General features: G+C 37.4%; 1 protein-coding gene across 20 annotated transcripts in view; it reads left to right on the plus strand.

Annotated features, from left to right (window-relative positions):
* nrxn3b (neurexin 3b) overlaps positions 1-22,326 on the plus strand; it is a 366,662-nt gene that overhangs the window by 218,917 nt on the left and 125,419 nt on the right. The window contains exon 1 of one of the 20 annotated variants that reach the window (XM_059513260.1): positions 17,713-18,594. The exons of 18 other annotated variants lie outside the window; for them this stretch is intronic. In XM_059513260.1, coding sequence (XP_059369243.1) covers positions 18,360-18,594 — 235 coding nt within the window. In that variant the 5' untranslated portion in view covers positions 17,713-18,359. Of the gene's footprint in view, positions 1-17,712; positions 18,595-22,326 lie in introns of those variants that run through there. One more of the 20 variants, XM_059513259.1, reaches the window with a different exon arrangement.

Below are 22,326 nucleotides of genomic sequence, written 5' to 3' on the forward strand. Positions count from 1 at the left end.
TGTTAGACAAGCACTGCTGATGCCGATGGCACGTTTGGACCTGGACACTGCCCAGAGGTGCAGCAAGACCCTCTGTTCTTAGTATTCCTCCTTCCAAAGATTACATCGAGGAGCTTCAGAAGTGTTGGGCTAACCCTAAGACATTTACTCATCATACCAGTGCAAGTAGGGCTTTGGCAGCAATGCAGGAGGCAGAGTCTTATGGCCTGGGGCAGATGCCTGAAGTGGATCCATTTATTGCCTCTTTTATACTTTCACCAGAGGAAGTATTGAGACCTAATGCTCATTGTCCACGGCCTCAGTGCAGAATTACAGATGCACTTTTCATTTAGGCATATAGAACAGCTGCATGCATGGGTCATATTGGAAATTCACTCTCCCATCTAATGTTAGCATTTTTTCCATCTCTTCAATCTATGGAGAGTGAGCCTTCTGTCCAAAATATAAGTGATGCTTCGTTGCAAGCATTTGCATTCATGTCTAGAGAGTTGGGTAGATTAATTTAAACGCTTACTCAAGCACGCCGCCAAGTTTGGCTGGCACAGTCTCCATTATCAGAAACTTGTAGAAAAACACTACATGACCTTACAGTAATACCAGGCCAGCTGTTTGGCCCAGGTGCACAGGAAACCCTGGAGCATAGTGTTCAGATGAACAAGACCAGACAGGAGCTAGGAAGCTTAAGAAGAGCACCACCATCTCAGGCTAGACAGGAACCTAGGGGAACTGCTCAAAGGAACCAATCAAAGCAATTAGAATTGCCTACTCAGTACTCTTGAGCTCAAGGTCAACAATTTAATCAGATGTCTAGGGGGAGAGCACCAGGTCAGCACCCCTCCCCCAAAAGACACTAAAGATCAGGCTTGTAGGGCATGATATATCCGGCCCAGCCGTTCAGCAGCTCAATTAAAAAAAAAAAAAAAAAACCTAGACCCATTGGTCATGGCAATGTTATCTCATTGGTACAAGTTGCAATACTGACGACGGGCCCCTTCTTCTAACGGGACACTGTCAGAGACCCCAACGATGCAATGATATTTTCACAACAAACAATAGAGCTCCTAGGAAAGGAAGCTAGAATGGTCAGCACAGCTAAGTGAATTTTATTCAATATACTATATAATTCAAAAGAAAGATGGAAGTGATCGACCTATTCTTGACCTTTGGGAACTGAATCAGTTCCTGAAAGTTTTGGCATTTCACATGCGACACACATTGGATGTCCTTCAGACAATCAACCCACAACAATGGTTCACCACGATAGATCTGAAGGATGCCTACTTTCACGTGCCAATCGCACCGCAACACAGACAATTTCTTCGCTTTGCATTTCAGGGTCAGGTCAACCAGTTTTGTGTTCTTCCATTTGGCCTGTCTCTGTCTCCACGAGTGTTCACAAGGTGTATATCAGCAGCGTTATCTCCAATTCAAGCTCAGGGGGTACAGTTGCTCCCCTATCTGGACAACTGGCTCCTGTGAGCACCATCTCGAGAGCAAGCAATAGAACAGACCAGCCTTCTGATATCTCATGTGACACAACAGGGCCTCAAAGTGATCTTCAACAAGAGCCAGTTAGTTCCATGTCAGCTGGTGAAGTTCAAAGGTACAGTACTGGTCTCGAAATTGATGAAAGCCTCACCATCACCTCAGAGAGTGGACAACATCCTGCTCCTCCTTCAACGTTTCCGGATGCATGTCAAGCTTCTATTTAAATGTGTGCTCAGATTGAAGGGCATGTTAGCAGTGGCCTTGATTCCACTGGGTCTGCTTTGGCTACGCCTTTATCAGGTGAACAGTCTGCCTTATGGGTGAACCCCACATGGCACGAGAGAAGAATAGTCAAAATTACAGAAATATGCCTTCTTACCTTGAGACAATGGAGAAGGAGATCATTTCTGATGAAAGGAGTAGCTCTGGGGGGGATTCCGTCTCGCCAAGAAATAGTTCAAAACAATGTGTCACTGACTGGGTGGGGGGCAGTGTGGCAACACAGAGCGATCAGGGGAAACTGGAATTGCTATCAAAATATTTTGGAGTTGAAAGTGGTGCAGCTAGCTCTGGAGCACTTTGGACCGGCGTTACTGAATCATCATGTTCTCATAAGGACAGGCAATACTTTAATGGTATATCATATCAATCATTAAGGCGGCATGAGGTCCAGTCGCTTGCTGAAGTTGACACCGAGAGTTTCGAATGTGGTGACAGATTTCTTGTCCCATCACAGACCTTTATCGGGAGAGTGGAGACTCATTCCGGAGGTAGTTCAGATGATTTGGCATCAATTTGGCAGAGAAAATGTGGATCTCTATGCCTCAGAGGAGTCAACACACTGCCCTCTGTGGTTCTCATGGACAGAAAAGTCCAGCCCATTAGCTCAGGATGCACTAGCACATACTTGGCCAGATCTACTACTTTATGACTTTCCTCCAACTCCCCTAATCCTGCCAACTCTCCACATGATATGGAGAGGACACTACAAGGTGCTTCTAGTTGCACCAAATTGGCCAGGGAGACCATGGTTCCCATTGTTATACAGACTTCTCAGAGAGGGGAACCCTGGAGTCTGCCCAAAAGACAGGACCTTCTTCTTCAGTTGCAGGTACAGATTTGGCATCCAAATCCAGACAGACTACAACTCTGTGTATGGCCGCTGAAGAGCCAGAGTTACTGTTAACTTTTCATATGCTATAGTGGACCAAAGAAGGGGCAGCCTCAAAACAGAGGCTGTCACACTGGGTGATAGAAGTAATTATCCAGGCATATAAGGTCAATAATCTTAATGTGCCAGCTGGTATAAGGTGTCATTCAACAAGAAGCATCTCAACATCTTGGGCAGCACTTAAAGGTGTTCCTCTGATGGATATTTGTGCAGCTGCTAATTGGTCGTCTGCTGATACCTTTTCTAGATACTACAAAGTTAATGTGGCAACCTCTGATACTATGGAGAGAGCAGTTCTGCTGGGATCCTCGACTATTAATTAGGTAGGAGAAGCCTCCTTGTGACTTTGTTGTTATGATTCATCCAGTGTGAAGCACTGCCTCTGGCGGTCAGTAAAATCGAAATAGAACGAGAGTTACGCATGTAATTGTGGTTCTATGAGTTCTGGATGACCGCCAGATAATGCTGTCACTCTGAGTCTGGGCGAGAAGATTCCATAGAGAGAGTTTGCCAAATGTCATGGGATTAAATAGGGGAGATTTCCATTAAACTCTGGGTCACGTGATGACTTTTTTGTTTGACTCGACCTGTGCATGAGCAAGACAGATAATATTCAGTGTGAATCACTGTCTCTGGCGGTCATCCAGAACTCATAGGACCACAGTTACATCTCTCTCTCTCTCTCTTCTCAATGCAAATTAACTTTATGCAAATAATTTTGGATGGAAATGCAAGCCAAATTCATATTAATTCAAAAAGGGATGGGTGGGAATCTGGCTAATTGGTAGTTCCTACTAGCAGGGACTTACTGCTGTAAAACTATTATAGGGAGAGTATTATTATACTTAAAAGCATTAAATATTCTTGCATGATTAGTAAGAGTATTAAATATCAAATACTGACAAATACTGAAGATTACAGATATTAGAAAATTATTCAAAACCAGCAATAATTGAAACATTCATCCATAATAGTTTGGGTCCTATTGAGAACAGATCTTCTGTTTCTGTGTCCTTCTGAGTTTTCTTCATAGGCGTTTGGTGTTATAAAAATTGATTTTGTTTGTAAACCCTCTGATTTTTTTTAAGCATCAGCAAAAATCTTTATTACTGTGAGAATTGCTCTTCAGAATGATGGCCGTTAAGTCAGTGAACAGCAGTCATGTCAGGCTGAATTTTGATTCTCTACAGGTCTCTAGACCCCTGGCCTTTATCTGGACGTGTGGGTGGGCGGAGAGTGACCTCGCTCAATACAGTATTGATTTCCTCATTTGGGTTCATAGCTGGAGTCTAACAATGGAGCAGAATGTCTCAAGGCTTCATCTTAATATATAGCCAAGAGACAGAAAATGAAAAGGAACTTTGAATGCTGTCTGGGCTTGTATAATGGTCATGGTCTGCCGTAAGGCCTTGTTGTCTCAGAGGACATCAAGGTGAAAGACTTTTAGTTCTTTGAACAAGAGATTTCAGTGAATGTAAATGACACTCTTCAAAAGACACAGCACAATGTTTATGAATGTAAAAATGTAAACATTATAGTAAATTACTCTTGCAACCCATCTGTAATGTTTAGTGTTTAAAAGACAACCTTTGTAGATTTGGGTGGGATTAAATGGGTGGGGAGGGGGTATAATAATAATATCTGCTGCTGAAAAGGAAAGTAATTTCAGAGGGAATAACAGATGCTCAGTGTTTCATCAAATCAAAATTTAATAATTATTATTAATTTGTATTTATTTATTTATTTTTATTTTTAAGAAAGGTAATTCATTACTACTTTTAGCCTGCCATTTAGTGGCATGTGGCACTTTTTTACATTGAAGCCAGCGGGTTGTATGGTGATGTATCTGGCATATGCATTGACATAATTGAATTGCCTTATTATTATCATCTCTAGAACCTTTGAAAAAGTACAGTATTACTTCACGAGCAAGGATTTTCTGAGGGTCAAATTCTTTATCTGGAACTTTATTTAGATCCTGATTCCTGCGGTGGAAACACATTGAGTACTGGCCCAAAGTCCCAAGTTCCTGTGGTGGAAATGGGGCTTAAAAGACTAAATCAAATGGCAAAGTTGAAAGCATGTTGTAGATTTCAAAAGAGTTCTCTGAAAAGCTGTCGTAATAAGTGCAAGAGCATAATAACACCTTTCATAGTCCCAAGTCTACTGTTTGAACTGAGAATAAACCACCTGTTGAGAGACACATGCATTCATATATTCTGAGCTAATGCCATGGCATGATTGTGGACACCTTAAAGTAATTTTTTCTTCTCAAGTTTGACTTTTCTCGTGTTTTCATGAGTTCTCAGCTCAGACTTTGTTTGTTTTGGGTGATAAGAAAAGCTTCTTTACTTGGTACATTTGCCATCAACTTTAGAGGATTTTCTGTTGAAATTTCCATTCTTTTTATTAGATGATTATACTTGAGGTCTGAAGAGACAATATGCTACACCATGCTTGAGTGCATCAACGTTCATTTTCTTCTTGTGTTCCTTATTACTCCCAGCTCCTCTCTTGATCTCTCAGTGTGACGGACCTCAGCATGCAGTCAAACAGGCCTGCTTCTCAAGTAGAATGGTGCTGGTGTCATTTTAAAAGCTTTGGTCTGTCGTAAGCTCATAAAATGTGAAAGGGTCTTTGGCGGATGATCCAGCCTGAGGTCGATTCTGTGGATGGGCACCACCCAGGAATGCACTCAGCCCTTGAAGTCTCTTCACTTCGTTTTACAAACTCTGTTAAATTATTGACCACCATCTAAATAAATTAGAATGTAGTGAAAAAGTTCATTTATTTCAGTAATTCAACTCAAATTGTGAAACTCGTGTATTAAATAAATTCATTGCACACAGACGAAGTAGTAGTTTAGGTCTAGTAGTTTAAGTTTTTGGTTCTTTTAATTGTGATCTTTTAATTTTGGCAACTTTCAACAAATTAGAATATGGTGACATGCCAATCAGCTAATCAACTCACTAGGCTACACAATCATGGGGAAGGAGGTGGATGGATTATCTCGGCAAAGGAGAAGTGCTCACTAACACAGAATTAGACAGATTTGTGAGAGAAATAGGACTTTTGTGTACATAGAAAAAGTCTTAGATCTTTGAGTTCAAATCATGAAAAATGGGAGCAAAAACAAAAGTGTTGCGTTTATCATTTTGTTCATTGTATGTATATATATATATATATATATATATATATATATATATATATATATATACTCCTGTATACCCCTGTTCTCCAGTAATAGTTTAGGAGTATGAAGACAGTCTGGATGATGATGGTGTATTGTGAATAACGTACCCTGCAATGACCCTTCATCCTCACCATCAACCATATTTCACAAAATGTACGCTTTGTATATTTTATCTCTATTTCTGGTGGGTCTTTTGTAATGGGATTATTCCACAGGATTTCCAGGGATGAGGAATGGCTTTCCGCTTTCAAAGGCATCGAATGTGTGATGGAAGCCACCTGACACAAAAGAGGGCTGGTGGGGGATTGTTTATTTATTTATTTATGTATTTTTGAGAACACCATGGAGATCTGTTTAATATTTGCATTAGTCAGTGCTAGCTGTCACCTTCTTTTACCTAACCAAAAGAGAAAGGCTGAAAGCATCGCCCACGTAGGTCGATAAAAGCCCATAATTACTGTTCTTTCCATATGCATGAGGCATCTGCATGCAAAATATCAGTGATGCAGGGTCCCCCACACCACTCCCCCAACCAACTACTTCTTCAAACTGAGATGGCACAAGTGAGCAATGCTCACATGGAGCAGTCAAAACTGCTGTCGGATGATGACGTGCTTAAGGTGCCATTGAGAATCTCCCTCAAAACATAAGACACCATTACATTCAATTAATTAAAAAAGAGAATAGGGAAAATTATTCACGGAAAATTATTCATTTACAGCATGCACCATCATCAAGGAATACAACCTGTGGTCTTTTATATCATCACTCACTGTTCTCAAATAATTTAAGAGAGCTAAGGTCATTTTTCCTTGAGCAGAAAAAAAAGAAACCATTTTTTTTTTTTGCTAGGGTTGCTGGAGCTGTAATGCACCTGTAATGGCTCTGAGAACTAATCACTCTGATTCACTCTGACTAATCATTCCCAGAGATTCATTTTCAGAAACAGTGACGTTCTCATCTCTCCCTGTTAAAATCATCCCTGGTTGAGGTAATCAAAAGAAACCTGTGAATTGGGGAGAGCGCAGTGTGCTTTTTCAATTTGCACTTCTTCCATACCAACAGCATGGCGTAATATCGCAAGAGAATGAGGAAGGAGCTGCTTCCAGGTAGAACTCTGTCTAATGAAAGTGCTATCCACTCCACTCAACTGTTATCTTTGAAACCAGTCCCTCCCTAAAAGCATTAGTCACTGATGTTTAGCATAGCAACAAAGGAGTCTAAACTGAATTAGTTATTGTCATGAATGTGGTATCCATTGCAGAGCAGTTGTTACCTGTTCTTCCAGAATTTGCTCTGGTAGGTCAATCCACAAATTGTTGAAATGGTGTTGAACATGAATTCCTGAATATGGAACACACCATATAAATTTGTAAGTTTTCTTTAGAAAGAATAAAAACATCTTTACAAGTGTGATTGACCAAATATATATATGGTCACACTTTATTTTAAGGTCCAATTCTCACTATTAACTAACCATTAACTATGACTTTTGCCTTAATTAACTCCCAATTTGCTGCTTATTATTAGTTTATAAGGTAGTTGTTAAGTTTAGGGTATTGGGTAGGATTATGGATGTCATGCATTATATGTAATGTATAAGCACTAATAAACAGCCAATATGTTAATATTAGGCATGCTAATAAGCAACTAGTTATTAGTAACAATTGGACCCTACACTAAAGTGTTACCAGAAAAATTATCATTCATAATGTCTTGTTTTCATCTACTGTAACTTTCATCTACTGAAACAATGTAACAATATACAGAAATAAGCATTATTAATTACTGTGCTCAGACTTGTATTTACATTTTTACTTGTTTACATTGTTACATGTTACTTGATGTAACATTTTATATTGCCAATGTAATTTTATATTGTCATCTAAAAACTTTTCGCAGTATACCAGTCATGAGAAATGCCTGACCTCCAATAAAACAATGCACACACGTAGTTATTTATAGGTATTCTAGCGTCTTGCATGCTGATGACTCCATGGTCACTGTAATCATTGCACATGATTCATTCAGAAAGCTCAATTAAATGTTTGAACAAAGGCGTTGAGAGTCAGCCTGTCGTGCGCCAAGACCAAGCACAGCCTTCTTTGTCTCATCAAAAGCTCTCTTTCCATTCACCTGTGGAGCTCCATATCAGGGACCTAGTGCAAATGAGGTACTGGAAACTTTCAACCTTGAGAACGTATATTCTATACAGCAACCACTAGCCATAAATCACAGTACTATGATTGAGCAAGAGGTGTCAACATCAGATGTCTGGGAAGACTTCATCGCTGCTTAGGTTGGAAATGGAAACCTGTAGACAGACATGAGGGGCAAGATTATGAGAGACAAAACCTAGCAGGGGTTTTCTGCAGTATATACAGCTCTCTTAAGTGCTGATTGGAGTTTGACTGATCTAAAGTGGGTGGTCATAATTTGGGTTTGATATGAATAGGCTTTGGTTATCTGAAGAACATTCAATATTCCAGATGGAAATTCAGATAATTATGGCTTTCTTATATATAAATAAGTAGATGTTCTATTATTATTATTTTGGTCCCTGAGGCATTATTCGATAAATTCATATTTAAATATGAATCATAATAATGAATTTAATGAACATGCACATTTTTTTATTAATTAAATGGGCCTACAGTTTCTCATCATCAGCCTAGTCCCTAGTCTCTGGGGCCTGTAATCTTATACTGAAGCGTGTCATCAAAAAATAAGCATACACTGCAAAAAATTAGATTAAAAAATAAAAACATTTTGTCATCAATTTTTTGACTTGTTTTCCAAAATATCTAATGTTATGTAATATTAATGTCATGTAATAATGTGAAAATATGTAATGAAATAATATTTTCTTAAACCAAGATAACAATTTTAACAAGCAAAGTTAATATAATAAGACTTTTTTGTTGTTGTTTTTTTTAACAAACTTTAATTACAATTTTGTTAGATTTACACAATATTTTTTTTTTTTCTAAAAATACATTCTGATATTAAATATACAAATGAATATATTAAAATCAGAAGTGTTGAAGTTTTGCATTTCAAGTAGATTTGTTGGTTTAATAGTTTTAACTGGAAAGCAGTACCAAAATACTGATTAAGAAAATTATTTTGAGTTTTTTCCCCATTTCAGAAATAAGAATTGTTATCTTTAAACAAACTATATGCAAACTATATACTGTACAGACTCTAGAAAATCTAGAAATTACACAATTAATAAAAACATCATGTGTGTGATCTACAAAGAGAATTGCTAATTACTGTGAAGTGGGATGTGCAGGGCTCAGGACGTGAAGCAGATGCATTATGAGCACTGCAGGCGTGTTAAAGCACAGTCCATCTCCTCTAGTTTCCCCACTCTCCACATCGCCTGACTGTTGATCACAGCTCATTCTTGTTTAAAGCTTTCCCTCCATGACTATCGAGTCATCACAGTACAGTGGAGACACGTATGTGCTACATTTGTACAATAGGCAAAATAAATGGGAACACATTTGAGACCCCATTATGGCCCTTTTGGGGCTGGTTATTTTCCAGAGAGCTGTTTGTGATGTAATGGCTCTGAATGGAGACAGCTGTGCTTTCACAGTAGCTCTGCAGCCTGTGGATGCTGCCACAATTTATTCAAATCTCTGCTCTTTTCTAGAATGATGCCTAGAGCCACAATTTTATTTTTTTATTTCTTCTTCTTCTTCTTTTTCTTCTTCTTCGTGAACAATATGTGGACAATATGGTTGGTTGGAATGACCCGTTGTTTTGCAATATATGATTACTTGAAAATGTTATCCCACAGAAATGTTATATACATATATATATATATATATATATATATATATATATGTGTGTGTGTGTGTGTGTGTGTGTGTGTACTTGATATACAAATCAAATATTTCTTGGATTTGGCTTGTACACTTTGAAAAAGTTGCTTATTTGGAAGAAGTTGAGCCCTTTCAAGTTTTTCATTATCACATGTAAAAGAACATATTGCCCAATGATTGCCATGTTGGTGCATTTACCATGGGAGAAATGGTTTATATACAGTATCCCTGTTGTTACAAGGTGTACACCGTCATACTACCTAGCCTAAACGAACCATAGTATATCATGAAATTCAAAGCTGTCATGCCAAATTCTTGATCGTCTTACTGTTTTTTCTCAATTGCTTTGACAATAAAATCCATTCCATTCCATTAACCAAATATAATAAACCACAGATCTGTTTTCCAAAAGAACATTTCAAAACTAAACAACATATCTGTTGTAAATGATTTTGGTCTGATATGATTGTTTGTCTGATAGTTTAAACATGATTGAACATTTTTGGCATATGATATGGAGTTCATTCCATTGTGTAAAAGGCCCAGCAGAGGTTGTACTTCCTTCGTCAGCTGAAAAAGATCTACCTGCCACGGGCACAGATGAAACAGTTCTACTCGGCTGTTATTGAGTCGGTTCTGTGCTCTTCTATAACTGTCTGGTTTGGGTCAGCCAGCAAATCAGATTTAAGAAGACTGCTATACGGACTGTTAGGACAGCAGAAATGATCATTAGTGTGCACCTGCCTTAAACAGCTAACATATCCTGCGTATTATTACCTGTGTTCAGCAATTAATTTCCATAAATCATTCTTCATCTTTAATTATTGCCTTTCTTAAGTATTATGTAAATACATATGCATATCTCTTTATTTATACATTTCTATATAGAGTAGAAATGCTCAAATCTGTACATAAATCAGTCTACTGGTCCAGATTCATACACATTATTTATTGCTAAGTCTTACTATTGAAAGGTTTTTTTTTTTTTTCTGTTCTCATGTCAGATGTGTTTGTATGCATGTAAGTACCAGGAGCACTAAAAAAAAACACCATTCTTTGATGGTTGATGGTTTTATGGGCTAGTTGAAGGCAAGGTTTGAATTAGATTATATATGATGCAGTTTTAAATTAAGTGTTTGATGTTCCTTTTAAAAGCTTGATGTTTGCAAAAAAGAAAGAAAAAAAGTTTCAGGAAATGTGTTTTAGCAATTTCATTATTCATTTATAAAATCATTATTTAATTTATATTCATAAAATCTAGCTACAGACTGATAGCATATGAAATAAACTACAAACCCAAATGTGTAGCTTCTGTTTGTGCACACAAGCAGAGTGTCTTCACACCTTTATGATGTCCACATCTGTCTCTTCCGTTGTACTCTTTATTATTCTTTATTTTTTTTGAAAGGTGGGAGTGCAAGCATTCATTCATAAGTGATCTCTGTGATGCAATTTTAATCCTCCAAATGTACATTCCTCTTTCAATTGCTTCTGTCAGTTTTGATTTTATGAATCATTCATATTTAATGTTGTTAGCCAAGCTGTGGTATTGGCCACCATCCTTCACAACCCATACAACATTAGATTAGTTTTTTTACAAACACAACATGAGATTGCTCTAAAAATGTGGCTTGCAAATCACTTCCAGTAAACACGAGCATTGGTCACTGTCCGTTGTGCTGAACATGATCAACGCTCTGATTCATACACAGAGATGTTGTGTGCTGTTCAGAATTAAATTCATCATACATTTATTTCCAATTCACACTGCTGCTCATAAAGCTTATGTTTATCTAGCGTAAGAATACATTTTTCAGTATGAATTACTCGCCTAACAACAATTAATGAACATGTTTCCATATACTGTACATGCATACACATTTCATATACATATGAAATATATTATATTAGATATATAAGGGGTGTGGAACAGAGTCAATATCTATATGTGTAGCCATTTAAATTTTTTTAAATTTAATTTAATTATTTGTTTCTGTACCTGTATTCGGATAAAACCAACACTGAACTGACTTGAGCTGAATAATGACACTATTATCTTGCTGCTTTACCAGCTGCTTTATAGAAGAAAAAAATATATATTTGCCTAATTTTTGGAGTTTGCATCACTTCTGTATGAACACTGTGAAACAGTCTCTACTGTGTAACACACAACAAAGGCAAAGGTAAAAAATAAATAAAAAATAAATAATAATGAATAAAAAAAATAAAAAAAGTGGACAGGGTTTTATCTGGAAGCTCATCAAATTACATGACAAGTGTTTTAAATGTAATTATGTTTCCTTCATTCCTCTCAGGTTTCTTTTATCAAGTATGCCTTGTAAAGCTCATAACATTACTCAGTATTATTATGCTGCAATTATAACATTTATTTAAATATATTCTTATTAATTCACTGAAACTGTTAAATAAAAGCGGAAAAACATATTTTTCCAGAATGCTCCAAAATGTATTTGTGATCTTATCTGATATAAGGAATACAAAACAATTTTTTATTATTATTTATCTTATAATTTTTGGACATTTTTGATTATATGGCAAAGTGTTGTCCAATGCAATGCTAATAGTTTTGATATTACTTACATAGTTTATAAAAAAATAAAAATAATTCTCAGTTGAGAAAAAATATTAACTCAGTCAATGTTAATGATGTAATTTATGTAGCCTAACTCGAATTTCTTACAAAACTAATTAAAACTAAGTAAATAAATTTCTGCTACGTATCATTCTAATTCAAATTTCAGTTCCAGTTTAAAATTCAGTTCAACATTCTGCAGAGTCAATTCGATTTAAATTGACACAGAATTTTCACAACTACTTTTGAATTCAAAATGTAGACCAGCACTGATACTTTCAGACATACACATACACAGAACCATGATTACTTTATGGATTCTGTTCATCTTTTCTTAACATCTGAAGCAGTTTTATCAAATCAGCAAATTGATCCTTATGCAGTAGTTTTTTGCTATTTCTATCATACAGAAAGCTTTTTTATCAGCACCCCTTGGCTCTGCTGTGTTCTTTCTCTCTTTTATGCTTTTTCTCTCTTTCTGCAGCTGTCATTTTCCCATTTAAAAGGACTGTGTGTTCATATGGCTAAAATGCTGTGAGCCGCACTGTAAGGATTAGCAGTGTGGACATAAAATGTGTTTTGATGATAAAGTGATTTGTTTGTGAGTGTACATCGCTTGTGGTGTTGCAGATAGTTGCCTTGAAACCAACACAAAAGAACCCTTCAAGTTATTTTTACATTGCTCCTGTCGATAATATATATATATATATATATATATATATATATATATATATATATATATATATATATATATATATATATATATATATATATATATATATATGTGTATATATATATATATATATATATATATATAATTATTTTTATTTATTTTTTTCAGAGAGGAGATTATTCTTAGCTTTTTTCACCCTTTTTTGACTTTAAAATGTGGCAGCATTTTACTCCTCATTTATCAACATAGATCAGCAAACATCTTTACAATTTGTTGTTGTTGTGTTGTTGTTGTTTCTCATAATGTTATTGAAATGTGATGCTAATGGTAAAGTATTGTAAAAAAAATAAATAAATAATAATAATAATAACCAATTGCAATGGTTAAACCTGTAATATGCTTTGTAAATGTACTTTGTAAATATTACAGTCAACACTGGTGTTCAAAGAGAAACCATATGGCTCTCTGCCAGCTACTCCAGATCACTGATCAGCATCCAAGTTGATTTTAGAAACCTTTAATAGTTTGTTTGATGTTTGTTTCTTTATGATTTGATTAAGTCTTTCCACTTACTTTGTTGATTAGATGCATTCAAGCACAATGGAATTGGGCAAGCTTGTTAGCTGAAACATAACAACGATCATTAACTACAGTTTTAACTGGCATAGCAGTGTTGTTATTCTTTCTATACACAGTTATGTTTTGTTCAGGATTAAGGTGTTTACAGGATACATTTCCACGGTTTAATAATATAAATTGTTAGCTTTTTGATTTGTTTTGAAAAGTTTCTCCTTTTTTTTTTTTTTTTTTTAGAGGATCAGGCACTTATCCAGCACACTGCTCCAAACATTAATATCATCAAACCTGGATAGATTTACTGCATAAGACACTATAGTAAACATTTCCTCTCATGAAAACCTACACAAAAATTAACAACACGTGTCACACGGTGTCAGAAATCATGAAGTCATTTAGAGTGAATGAATGCAAATTGAGGGCTGAGAGACTTTTCATCTTGGAGTCAAATTGAATCGGCAGCCTATGGTTTTGCTCTGAGATTGATTTTTATTTAACACCAGTGCTTTAAGCGGTCCTCAGAGTCACAGGAAGAGGGACCCTCACTGCCACAAGTGAAACACACTAATGGCATGCAATCTTCAGAGTCAGAAATCATCCGTTCAGTTTTTTTTTTGTTCCCAAGAAGACCTAATGAGCCATCTGGAGAAAATGAGCCTTGTTTACAAATGTCATTACAAATATTGTGACTTTTACAAGAGAAAAAAAAAGTTCTGTGTGAGTGCAGTGAAATCATACAAATGCATGAGCAGCAGTGATGGGATATTAAACCTTGTCTTATTCTTCTTCTTTTTTTATTCTTTTAATTTTTCATTTCATTTAGAAGTAATCCCAGGCAGAATAGAACACATATCTGAGATATATGCAGTATTCAGAAAGACATTTACAAAGAGCTGAATAGACTGCTGACTAATTTTTAACACCATCAAAAGACAAAGCATTCGACATTCCTGAATGTGTAGAGGAGAGGAGAGGAGAGGAGAGGATATACATTAGGAGCAGAAGAGGCATGAGGAGAAAGGAAAGGAAAGGAAAGGAAAGGAAAGGAAAGGAGGGGGGGATAGAAAATGAGAGGAGAAACATTAGGGGAGGAGACAGAAGTGATAAGAGGACAAGAGAGAAGATACAGTACAATAAGAGAGTCATCATAGAACTGTCATGTGAAAATGCTGTGTTGATCTGTACCAGTGCAAGAGTTTGTGAAACAGTAGTAAAAGAGGTTTGCAGCAGACTTGCAGCGTCAGTCTCATTAAGGCAGACCACATCCTTCCCTCCTGTGAAGAAAATGAATTTCTCATTACCAGACTGCTGAAGGTGAATTATGAAAAAGGTTTTGGAGCATGAGGACCATTTAAATGGTTGGGCAGTGAGTAATAATGTGCTTCAGATGCTTTTTAATCAGTTAGTGAATATCTGACAATGTTTGCAGGTGTTTTATGGAATTCGGTCCCAAATTCATTTTAGAATCAACGTTTGACAGACAAAATACATTCCAATTAATAAGTGGTAATTATGGATAAATTAGATCAAGTAGTTTAAATTAATCAAGGTTATACTGAGAAGTCGGTTGCAAGCCACAAATATGCCAAGGTTGTGTTATGTAGAGTTTTGGCTAAATTTTGCATGAGCAAAACAGAAAAGATCATTGAGATGAGATAAGGTTGAAGACACACATGCTTTTTGTTGTTGTTTTTGTTGTTGGAAACGTGTTCTCGTTTTCTAGGGACGGGTCACTGTGTCCTCATCTGGACCCTCTGTGGCTGTGTTAATTTCCTTTCCGATGCTATAGCTCATGTTACATGAGCACAATGAGTAAACAAGACTAATCTCCGCCATACACACAGATTCAAATCTCTTGTGATGAGCCTCTAAAAAGAGGATATTCATTGATGTTTGAGCGTAGGAGGTTGACAGATTGAAATGATGATGAGTTAGATGTGTTTTTGGTTTACACAGTTTGTTTTGGTAAAATCCAAACTCAAACCTTTTTCCATGAAAATGTTGTTTTGACGAGTAGTGGGGGTAAATTAATGGATTAAATTAATCCTTTTATTTATTTTTTTAGATTTTTCTAAATGAAGAAGATACGCTAATTGACTTGTTTGACTAATATGTTGACACAGGAAAAGTATAATTTGCTTTTGAAATAATTGTTTGAGAGATGTTTGGATTGTGCTTTGGTGCCTTTCAAAATCTGAGCACTAATTTTAATAAAAGGTTGTTTATCAAATTTAGTAAAAGTAAAAATGTTTTAGTAAATAATTTTTACTTGTTTTAATAAAAAAATATGATTGGCAGCTAGCAGCCTTAAAGGTGTAACAAAGCTAAATCAAAATATTTTCAAATAACCTCTTCCAGCATGTTTTAATACCCCCTGGGGTACACATATCACTAATCAGGAAGATTTATTTGTTTAAAGGAAAGTCCTTTGTTTGTGGTTTATATATATATATATATATATATATATAGTTCGATACCTAAAGGGTGGAGCTAAACTCAAGGCAGAATGTTAATTAGTTAACAGAGAATCATTACTTGCACGCAGGCTTGTAGCCAGCAGTGAGGTGACCAAGGTCCAGACCTCTGAAAATTTTTCATGTCTGGAAAAAAAAAAGTTCTCTGAATGATTCATTAAAAAAAATAATAATAATAATAATAATAAATAATAATAAATGACAATTGCCAGATGCTGTGTGTACAAGTCTTGAGTGAGTTGTGAGAGAGGGCTCAGGTGCAGCCAAATGTTGCCAGATCCAGCTATTATACGTGTTTTCGGACTTGTCTTTTCCACTTAATTTGACAGTCTATGAAGTTAAACAAAGTGGGAAGTTGCAGTTTAGGGTCAGTGATGTCTTTATCTTATCTTATAGTTTGCAAAAGATTAGAAATAAATGTGATTTATTTTTCATTTAATTTTTGTTTTTAATTTGTTTTTATAGCAATGTTTGGCAACACTGCATAAACTGACAGTAATCAAAAAAGGCCCATGGACAGATTATTACTGAGAGAATAGCACATTCAGTAAGTGAAACTGCTCAGAAATATCATTGTATTATCTGTCAGAAATGTTGTCAACTGCCAAAAACAGTAGCATTCAACAATGGTACACAGATCTTTAGAACAAGTAGGTAGAAATGAAATAGCACATGCAAACACTAGCCATGAAGAAGTCTATGTTATGTCATTCTGTAATAGTAGTTAAATCTTCACAAATCAAAAATGGGGTTATAGCATAATTCTTAAGCCCACCCCAGAACTCTAACAAATATATCTAATTTTCAAACTTGCGTTTGCTACACGGAAAAGCAAAATATGCATTTTAGGTGTGGAATTGATGCTCCATCTATGAATTTAACATTATTTCTCATTATTGACTCATAGAATGATGTGAAGAAACATAGTTGAAACTGGTCATACTCTCATCAGCTATAAAAAAAAAAAACTAAATGAGTTGGAGTATTTTGGAGAAGTTTTACAGCTATGCTCTACCAACAGCACACAAAATGCATACAAGCTGAATTGTACAATTAATGTTTAAAACTTTTGACTGAAAACCAGTAGTTTTTATAATGATTGAAACACTCCCAAAGTCAGATTTGAAAAAAAAATCCATTGTTCCCGCTCATAAATACAAGTTCATGTTGGCACTTTAGTGTTCTAGTGCTTTCACCTAATAAATATGATCATTCCTTGATGACCTGAAAGCAACATTGTCAGCTGAAGCCACAACATTTATTTGCATCGGGCAAAAACTGTAGATCGGTGAAACATTATACATATTTTGAATCTCTCTCACCATGTGGGATATGGGATTTCAACCCCATCCGAAATATGGAGCAGATCTCTCAGCTCAGATGACATCCTTATCACCAACCTGCTGCAAGAAATTTGATTCTATCGCTGCCTGAAAGGAATCTCTCGCTTTCTCCTGGGTTCTCTCACTTTCCTTGCACTCTATCTCGCGCTCTCACACTCTTCTCGCTCTCTGGCTTCTTCCCGCTGTCGTTTGCAGCTCCCTCTCTTGCGTGTTCTCTCCTCCTCGTGACTCAAAGGCAGCTCACTCCTCTGCAGAGGCAGACAGCCCTCCTGATTTGCTCGGCGCTGTGGAGCGATTTGCATAGGGCTGGCCCACATCTGAGCAGCTCCCGCCTCCTCTTCCACATCCATCCCATCGTCTCTGTTTAGTTTCACCTGAGTCAAGCCTCCCCATCCATCCCCCCCTCGCTCCTTTCTCTCTCCTCTCTGCCAGCTTCTCTTTCAATCCTCTCTGCTGGAGAGTCTCTGTTCTGTTTCTGTTTCTTGCTCAGTGAGTGTTGGAAAGGGGGCTCGGATCTCAGTCAAGACTTTTGCTTCATTAGCTGCGTTGAGCGGATGCAGCATTGGAGAGAGTAAGTGAGCGCCTCTTTGCCTCAGTTGGGGAGAAGAAGAGCAGCACCATTGGAGTGTGGTCACGAGACAGATGATCCAAAGCAGTGGCGCAGGTTGCCGGTCACCACCCATTGACTCCGTGCCTCGCTCTTTCTCCTCAGGAGGTGAGCTGGGTCAACCTGGGATACACAGCTCCTTAAATCTCCATCTCAGAAGAGCAGCTGATAAATAACATCTGCTGAAACTGAGGAATAACTATATTTGTGAACTCTCTCAGGACTCCCGTTTCTTCGCTGACAGAAAAAGTCTTGTCCTGGGATTTTGTTTTGGATTTCCTTCAAAGAGAGTGCTTGCATTCTCTACCATGGGATCTTAACGGACATCAGGTCCTGCTTACCTGTTTCTCTATCCATTCTGCCTGCTGAAAGCTGTCTACTCTTGCAGCGAGGAGGGGGGCGATAACTATGCGCCCCCATTTTGAGACCCGATATTGCCTGTGGCTTGCCCGCATACTACCCCTGGCCATAGGGTGCATGTTTGGCACCGCATGGGGCTCAAACCCTGATAACACTGTCGTCCTCTCATCCTCCACATTCTCACATTCTGAGATCCAGCACCACCATCACCCAGCAGGAGCACGGCATCACCTGCCTCCTGTTGCCATCTACCGCTCCCCTGCCCCCCTGCGAGGTGGCCATGGTGAGTTCCTCCCTTCTCCCGCCTGCTTTGAGGTGTTACAGATATATGGCAGAGGTCTCAGAAACAGATATATGACAGAGGTCTCACAAGCCTTAACAATTAACTTTACTGGCTGATCAACTTACTTGGGGGAGAACTTCAAGATTTTTATATTTGCATATTGTGAGTTTGAATGTGATGGGGTGCCAGTATGTCCATGTGTTTGTATGGGCATTAATTTATAATTGAACTACGAATGAGGCTGGTTATTAAGCTTGACTCCATTTACGTAGTTCAGAGTTTCCCCACTATGCTATCGGCAGTGCTACAGCAGATGGGGGTGACAGGAGGAGAGAGTGTGTGCATCGCTAATCTGATTCTGTCAGGTCGTCACCACTCACACACGCACACATTCCAGACCTAATGAGATTCTACCCCTCTGTCCCTGTCCTTCTTCCTCCATCTGTGTGTGTGTGGATTCTGACTTCCTTCACCCTCATGGATACAACATTATCTCTGCATATTTTTTTTGTTTTGGGGAAGTGTTTCCAACTCGCCTTGATCTAGGTGTCTTGAGGATGTTTTTTTTTTTTTTTTTTTGACTCCAGTGGTGTTGATTTCCTTATTTGTTTCCGAACTTTTTAAACATGTCCTTTCACATTTTGACTTCATGAGCCACCCACATACATTACGATGCCCTGGTGGCCACACTTCTTCAAAATCATCAGAGCACTCTGTGACAATCTTTAAGAAATCCTTGTAGATGTTTCTTCTGTCAGGATGGAACTGGATATCCAGTCAGGTGCAGACATGGTTTGATTGTAATTAGGGAAGCACACATGGCATATCATTGGGTTAACATTGCAAACTGAAATAATAATAATAATAATAATAATAATAATTTTGCACTGTTTTTAATTTGTCATTTTCAAAATTATTAAATATATGAAAATGAGTAATTCAAAATTAATTTGAAAAAAGTATACAGAATAACTGACATGCAAAACTATAAACCTTGGTCTGAGCAGGAAAATACTTTGTGTATGTGTGTCTAAAGAATGGGGGCTTAGACTGCTCAGCTGTGTTAGAGTTAACTGAATTTCAGTGAAGCAACAGTGATTGGGATTGAGAAAAGGAAACGGATCTTTCTCTTTCACTTCCCTGTTTGAAGACCTCCTCTGTCCTCTGGGATGGGATGCTGAGCTCTGCCAGGGATGAAAATGAAAAAGACACTGTCAGGAGACAGACCCACTACACATAAACACACACACACACACACACACACACACAAAGAAAGAGAGTCAGTGGTCGTTCTGTCGCTGCCTTTTAAAAGATACTAATTATACTTGAGCATGGCTTATGTTATGTGGACAGTGCAAAAAAATTATAATATTTTTTTTGATATAAGACGTGCTCAAGTATAATTAGTATCTTTTCAAAGGCAGCGACAGTACACGTACACTACCAAGAGATATTCAAAGACATGGACTAAAAGACATAATTTTAAGTAAATTGCAATAGTTTGTCTTAAATTTCTCTGGCATGTTATCAATTATTTTTAAAGCGAGTCCATCCATTGTTTGTTTTTTTTCACATTTGTCAATGTCTCACTTTTTTACTTTCAGGAATATTATCCATAATTCCTTGTAATTATGTCTTTATATCAACAAAAAATATACCATAAACATTAGAAGCAATCTGCTGCTGTGGACAGCTGTGTTTTGAACTGGAAGGCCAGTTAAACAAAATACCCCATGATTTAGAGTTCTCATTGGGAGACATGTACACTCAAACACACACACACACACACACACACACACACACACACACACACACACACATTTCTATGTCCTCCATTTTGGCCTTAGACAGCAAATCAATGGCAGTCTTTGACTCTGATGGTTATAATAGAGGTTATTTTAGTTTTTAGTTTTTTTTTTTTTTTTTGCTAATGGTTTGGCAGTCACTCAATTCCCTGGACATCAGAGTCATCGCTAACTAATTGCCATTACAATCCTATGTAATTATGCTCATGGAGCTGAAAAGAGAATATTTAAAAAAACGTCTCTTAATTATCTGAAAAGTGATGTTTATTCATTAGAACACACCCCTGCTGATAACTGCCCCATCCATGATGCAAATTCTGTCTTGGATGTTCAAAAATCCCTTACACCCTGCAGAAATACGTCCTGCTTCTTACGCTATCCATGCAGCTGATCAAATGCCTTCATATTGCGCGCTTTTACGGAGAACCATTTAAAGCTCAACAAAGAAACAGAGAACTTGATCAGACTAGAGAGCTTTCAAAACTTTCTTCTCCTTCAGTTGTGATCTTGTCAGGAGCTTTATTCAAGCTAACACTCTACATTTTCATTGCATCAGTTCAGATAGCAAATTTGTTACACAGCCTAGATGCCTAGACACAGATGCCTAGACACAGCCAATAAACTTACTGTTTATTGTGACATCTAAAACATTGCACACCAAAATGTGATGTTTATTTAGTATTGAATGACATGCCTATAAATCACGCACCGAGTGCATCTGAAAGAAATTAGAGAAAATATATCATGTTTGTTTTTAGTAGCACTTATGGGACTTTATGTTATCATTTAAACCTTGCCCATGCCTGGTTAAGACCATGGACTGCTGCAGGATATGACTTATTGTCCCCTGAAGTTATCAGAGGTTTCACGAGTTCATGCTTACATATAATAAGCTGCGGTATGGTATGTATATTTGGCGTGCTGTCCGGGGAAGGGCTCAGAGCTCGGGAATGGCCCGAACCTAGAGTACCCCCTTCCCCATCTATTTATGAAGTGAACTCAAAGTGAGGAGATGGGGTTGGGGAGGGATGCTGATAAACCGTCAATGGATAGAGGTAAGTCAGCGATATTATTACTATGGGATTGATTACTTGATTATGGTCCACCTGTGTTGATTAGGCTAAGTATCTGATGCGCTCCTCCCGAATCTTGTTAATAAAACATTAGGGCTGCTCCGATCACGATCGGCCGTGCACGATCCGTGCAGCTGTTACTACACGGAGCCATTGTTAACTGAGAAGATGCGCAAATCCACTTCATTTTCAGCGTTTATTTGTGCATCTTCTCAGTTAACAACGGCTCTGTGTAGTAACAGCTGCTCTATGTGAAATCACGCACCTGAGGGAATTTACCGCTGATTAGAGAACCGGCTTTACTGACGAGATGCGCATAATGATCGGCCGATCGGGATCGGAGCAGCCCTATAAAACATCATTTAAAGTGAAAGGAAACTTAAAGAGCAGCAAGAAAGCAGTTCAGATTGGAGTGTTTAATCGACTTCAAGAAAAACAAGATGACTGCTTGCGCCTTCATGAATGGAGGTGTGTGTAGTCTCACATTGCCAGACTTTTGAACATTGGTCTGTTCCAAAGAGTCTGTTCCACATCTTGTCTGCAAATTATTCTGGCCAAGAACCACCCACTTAAACAGGAATATCTGAATGACATATACAACAAGGTTGTAAAGGGAACACAACAAAAATGAGTAGAAAGTGGTTTGTCGACACATTTTCTGTCAAAAAATAAATTAATAAATCAATTTAAGATTATATCTCCATTTTCAGCCAGTTTAACAATCACACATGTTACAGCCATGGATTTGCATTTGTTGGCACAGTTATGCAGTGATTGAATACAAAGTTTGATCAGGGTATTGGTACTAGAAACTGGGCAGTGTTTATTTTTACAAAATCTGCAACATTTGCTTT

Source organism: Carassius carassius, chromosome 27, assembly GCF_963082965.1.
Source record: "Carassius carassius chromosome 27, fCarCar2.1, whole genome shotgun sequence".
Lineage (NCBI taxonomy): Eukaryota > Metazoa > Chordata > Actinopteri > Cypriniformes > Cyprinidae > Carassius > Carassius carassius.